The sequence below is a fragment of the Acanthisitta chloris genome, unplaced genomic scaffold (genome assembly GCF_000695815.1).
Source record: "Acanthisitta chloris isolate BGI_N310 unplaced genomic scaffold, ASM69581v1 scaffold1428, whole genome shotgun sequence".
In the NCBI taxonomy this organism is placed as follows: domain Eukaryota; kingdom Metazoa; phylum Chordata; class Aves; order Passeriformes; family Acanthisittidae; genus Acanthisitta; species Acanthisitta chloris.
In genome coordinates this window covers 1-5,453 of record NW_008685143.1, presented here as the reverse complement: position 1 = coordinate 5,453, position 5,453 = coordinate 1, and the positions used below count along the sequence as shown (strand labels likewise).

General features: G+C 39.3%; 1 protein-coding gene across 2 annotated transcripts in view; it reads right to left on the bottom strand.

Annotated features, from left to right (window-relative positions):
* Window positions 1-4,459, bottom strand: part of CBX3 (chromobox homolog 3) — a 9,378-nt gene extending 4,919 nt beyond the window's left edge. Inside the window, exons 1-3 of one of the 2 annotated variants that reach the window (XM_009079603.1) lie at window positions 4,409-4,459; window positions 2,446-2,595; window positions 419-561 (exon numbers count right to left, since the gene is read on the bottom strand). In XM_009079603.1, coding sequence (XP_009077851.1) covers window positions 419-561; window positions 2,446-2,487 — 185 coding nt within the window. In that variant the 5' untranslated portion in view covers window positions 2,488-2,595; window positions 4,409-4,459. The remainder of the gene's footprint in view (window positions 1-418; window positions 562-2,445; window positions 2,596-4,408) is intronic. The other variant, XM_009079604.1, reaches the window with a different exon arrangement.
* Window positions 4,460-5,453: the final 994 nt, after the last annotated feature.

The window sequence follows — 5,453 nt, the reverse complement described above, 5'->3', positions numbered from 1 at the left end:
AGGAAAGGGAGTAATAAGCAAACTATCTGGTTCAAATGCATTGCTTCAGAGCTGCCTGCTGTTTAAATCCCTGCAAAATTTCTTCTTCAGAAGTAACATTCATTCCACCACCTATATAACAACTGTCAGTCTCGCTTACCTCGACAGACAGAAGCTTTATCAGAACAGTGGTAAAAGAACAATCACTAAGGACTGGGTAAAAGTCTTTGAACATCTTATGCAGCACTAACACTGAGCTACATTATCTTCTATTTTATTTTCATACTTGACTGCCCCACTTGAATATGCATTTATGGATGTCCTTCCCTCAAGGCTCTTTAAAGTGGATCTCCATCATCCAATCCCCTCTCTGCAGTTACTTCAAATAAATGGTTAGTGTTTATTATTCTAGCAGAAAAAAAAAAAGGTAGCGCCTTACTCTGTAAATCCTTTCCACTTCAAGTAGTATTCCACCTTTCCATTTACAACACGTCTGTCCAGGACTTTCTCCACAACAAATTCTTCAGGCTCTGCCTCTTCAACTTTTTTACCTTTGCCATTCTGTTTCTTTCCCATTTTGTGCTACAAAAGAAATTCAGAATGACATTACTCATTCTTTTGCTTTGCACAGTTACTTCACCGGCCAAATCCAACTTTGCTCAGTAAACAGCAACGAATCATGTACTTATTAACACTAAAGCCAGAAGCTCAGACTCCTTTTACGTTAGTGCATGTGGTCAGGTAACCTGAGCAAGACATGTTAATGTTTTGGGTTTTTTCGGTTGCTTAATGAGATACCCAACACCAGTTTTTAAAAAGGTGACATTTTTTTTGTCTACATACTCAGTGACTCTACTCCCCTTATAAATTTATTTCTCAGTGCTACATGCTCAAAATATTCTGAAGCTTTTCAAAGTTAACTCTATGCCTGTGAAAAGGCAGAGGGCAAGGCAGAAGTAAAGAAAAACAATAAGGGAACTGTGAAAATGCATAAAATAGAAAAATGATGGTACTCAAAAAAAGGTGGTTACTACCTTTTCCAAAAAAACCAAGGAGAAACTCAATGGCAGCAAAGTTTATGATGTATTGCTATAATAAACAAACTACTCAACAATAACCCATAACTGCTGGACAGGATGCATGCTAGGAGCATTCCAGTACTGCAGTCCCTTCTCATCCTTAGCCACGCACCAATGTAACTTACATACAAAGAGATGTCACAGGGGTGCATAAATTTAAGACCGCTACACTTAAGTACAGCACTTAACACATAAATGAGATTTTGCTAACTTAGAAAAACTTTCAAGTTTACATTAGATAGTTCAAATAATATTCCTTAAGTTCCTAAAAGAAATATTACATCCACATCATCCTCAAGGCATTCCCAGTTTAATAAGGCACAATTAAATAGCAATAGAAGGACACATCTCAGAATTTCCTCATTTGTAATCTCAAAAAGGTTGGCACAAGCTATCATGATGTTGTATCACATTTCTGGAGCACCAGCAGACCAAAAGCAGTTTGCTTGCCATTTTGGACTGCATCTTATAAGGAAACTGTTAAAAGTGGCAGCCATAAACTAATGGGAGCAGTATTAAGCTCCCAAAACATATAGTCATGCAGCTCCCTAAATCAAAGTGGCCAGAACTAATCCCTCACTAAAGCACTTCCTACAGAACAGGTAACAGACAAGCAAAAATTCACGAAGCACCTCTATTGGCTTGATGGCCTTTCTCTAGTCCTCTCCAGGATTAATGTGGGCTAGTTTGAGAATACTGCAAAGCAATTTTAAAATCATCAAATTTTTAGACTTTGCAGAATTTTGTCTTGATGTGGTGAAAGATAAAACCAAAAAAAAGTATGTTAGACACAACAAAAACTGTCCTCTTTTTGCAAACTGAAGATTTGAAGATGATTCTCTTGCCAAAGCCCTGTCTTCGTACCCCTTATTTTTCATAATTGATTTTTCCCTTTCTCCCCAAAATAGCTTTACTCTGGTTAGCAACCCATAAATTGAAGGTGCAAACAAAGAGGAGAAAAAGTTTCTAGTCTCTCATTCAAACAGCAAGTTTCTGTACATGATTATATCTCCCGTGACAATTGTTTTGATTTGGAAGCATAGAAGAGAGATTATCTAGAACAGAGCATGTATTCCAATTAGATTTTAACTGCCTGCGTATCCCAGGTGTATTTTGACCACAGCATTCATGTCTGAAAAGTGTCAACTTAAGCACACTGGCTTTTTTTGCCTCCACGGGAAAAATAATGCAAGACTGAAATCAAAGGGAAGTAAAACATGAAGATGTCCAACGCTTCTATGAGGGCAGCTTCTTTCAAGAAATGGAAGTGTGAGAAAGAGAAAGGGGTAGATATGAGGAAAAATAAACAGTAAAAGAAGCAGAGGGGGAAAAACAACAACACAAAAAAGACAGACTCACTATACCATAGTAATAACATTATAATTACTGGTGATGAGGCAAGCAGGCTACAAGTGGGGAACATCTCCATCTGTATTCTCCGTTGGACTAAAATTCTTTGATTCAATGGCAGATTGTTTTCTGGTACTCTTTTCGGCTTCACTAATTCTTGTCACTTAAAGATCAATGTTTTGGATTTCTGTATCAAAGCAACAATTTGGTTTTTACTTTCTAAGATTTAAGTATCTTAAGTATGTTCCACAGAAGAAAATTATTCTCATGGGGGTCTCTATTTTTTTCTTGAAGTGCAGTAAGAAATAAAAAAAAAAAATAAAAAATCAAGAGCATGTTGCTTTTTGTTTTAAGCATTAGAGATTTAACTAGGTCTTGTGCATCAGCACTGCTCTTGAAACTCTTGAGCCTTTCCAACCTATTAAAATAATACTTGATTGCAGAGCCTGCAGAAATACTGAACACGTTAAAAACCTATACATTGAGATTACACATGCCCATGCAAACCTCAGCCCACAACTGCATGTGATACCTGACTGAAGTTAAAGGGTACTAAGTGTCCTTAGGCCCCTGTAGCTCCCTTCTCTCTAGGCCTGTTTGTTGTAAGCTGCAACTTGGACGTTTGACCACTGATGGCTCATCTGTGGCTGGTTTCCCTTCCCGCATTCAGAAGTCACATATGACAGATGCACAGCTATGGATAATTACCCTTTCTTTGAGGGGCAAGGTTAAAACACTGATGTTACACTGCGGTGTAAGGTTTTAACATACGAGAGGTAAGAAAATCAGAATTACAGCTCTAAAGCTACCCTATCCCTTAATACATTTAGGTTTAGCATGCAAATACATAACAAAGCAGAATTAGTTATGGTTCCCACAGGAACCATAACTGATTTTCCTGACCTGTGCAGCAAGATTCTCCACAACATCAAAAGATTAAAACCACTGCATTCAGAGGGGTATTTTTCCCCTCTCTGCAAGGCAACTCCTCCCCCCAGGTGGCTAAACTCTTTCTCAAATTAGGGATAAGTGGGCAATCAATTACTAACAGGAAGTTCAGACATTCACCTTTGTGAAATCTTTTAACACAGGTTGTCATCGTAAAACCTAGAGAAAGCACTCCATTGCAATTCTAAGCCAGGAGTTAACTCCAGCTTTTAATACGTCTTGATCTGTGTGAACCAGAATTAATTTCAGTAGATTTAAGACCAGGCCTTATGAGCGCCCTATCAATCAGCTGTTCTCCTGTCCAAATTTTGAATTGTGCATTTGTATTTTCCACTTACTTCCCTGCCTCAACCTCAGATACATCTCACACTATGCTGTTTCAGTTCTGTCTTTCACAAAACTACATATCATCATTAGCTGTATGGTAACCAGCAACCAACTGCCCTTAGAAGTCCATATTTTAATGTCAAGCAAAGCTTTACAGGACTTGAGATCCATGAATGCATCATTAAAATGGTCCAGGAGGGGTTGACATCTGATAATCTCTGCTCCTATGAAATTCAAAGAAACTGTTATTTGTTAAAAATCATTTCAAAAGGCATCTTAAGTATGCCACATCATTTATCAATAATGTTACTTTTCATCTGTAAAGACTGCTTTTTCTCAGGCAATTAGTTTTCTCCAAACACACTGGGAGAAATTAAATGAGTACATGACTTGGACTTTATTTTTTACATGTATGATGAATTACATGGTGTGCTGAAAGGAGGCTAAAAAAATCCTTAGTGTTTTCTACTGTAGGACAGATGAAATAGTGCAGTCCTTTCATTTTTATTTTTTTTCCAACAAGACTCTTTAGAAATGGCAGATTTATTAAAGCCAAAGACAATGTCCTTTCTAGTAGCCTTACTTTCTGGATCTGAAATTTTGGTCAGAATAATGCTGGGGAGGGGAGATGTGGATGTATCTTTTAAATGGAGATGCCAAGTTATAAGTTTGAAGAAAAATATGTTGATTAAATCCTTATATACTTTAGGTGTGCATGAACTTACCAATGTAGTTTTATTGGAGGCCATTTTTATTGCAGACTTGCAGAGCTTTTACTAGAAAAATGCATGACAATTAAAAGGAAGTTTGCATTACTCAAAGAAAGGCATCCCAAGACAAGCATGGTCCTTGTTCCAACCCCCATGTATTCACTGCACTTAACAATTCTAAAATGGATTAAATCCAGAACAAAAAGTAGGTTACTACTTTGTCTGGCATAGCCCAGTAACACACCATCACGCTAGCCAGGAGAAACCATACTGACACAGTGGTATATAGGGTTGAAAAAACGTTTTTCCCAAGGCCTACTAAGGCGTAGAGATGTTTCTAGGGAAAAGGGGGAGGACCATCAGGGATGCTTATTTCCTTAAACCCAATGGAACAGGCGTTCAGATTCTGGCAGTTAAGAGATATACCCGAGGTATATTAACTGTGAAATCTGGTGGGGAACAGCTACATATCCGTGGTGTAATTAATCACCCATTAATCTTGCATTGTAGCAAATGAGTATAAAAACCAAATATTTATCTTAATGCAACTATAACGTTGCCTTCTGATTCTCAAGTTTGCAAGAGTTAAAAGTCCTGGAGCGATATTAACTCAGCTAAGCCGTACAGACTACATATTTAATCTACGCAAATGATGTTGAACACAATCCATCCCCTTTTCCATGTCATTTCTCATACCGACCAGCTCCTTAGGCACGTATTGTCCCCGCCCCACTGCGAGCTATATAGAACTGTTAGAATTCCCCATATGCCTGGGCAAAGGCAAAACAAAAAGTCCTTCAAGGCCAGAAAACCTCCCGGACTCGGCAATCCCGCCCCATTCGCCCCTGGCACGGGAGGTGGCTTTTGGCAGCGCCGTAGGCAGCGCGGGGGCAGGCAAGGTGGGCGAAGGGCAGGAGCTCTAGTGCCCCCAGCGCGGAGGGGACTCGCCTCACATGCGCCCGTTTGAAAGGAAGGGGAAAAGAAACAAAAACCAGGAACACCCCCCCAGTCCCACCCGCGGGAGAGCACGGAGGCGGCCTGGAGGCCTGCTGGGGGCGGG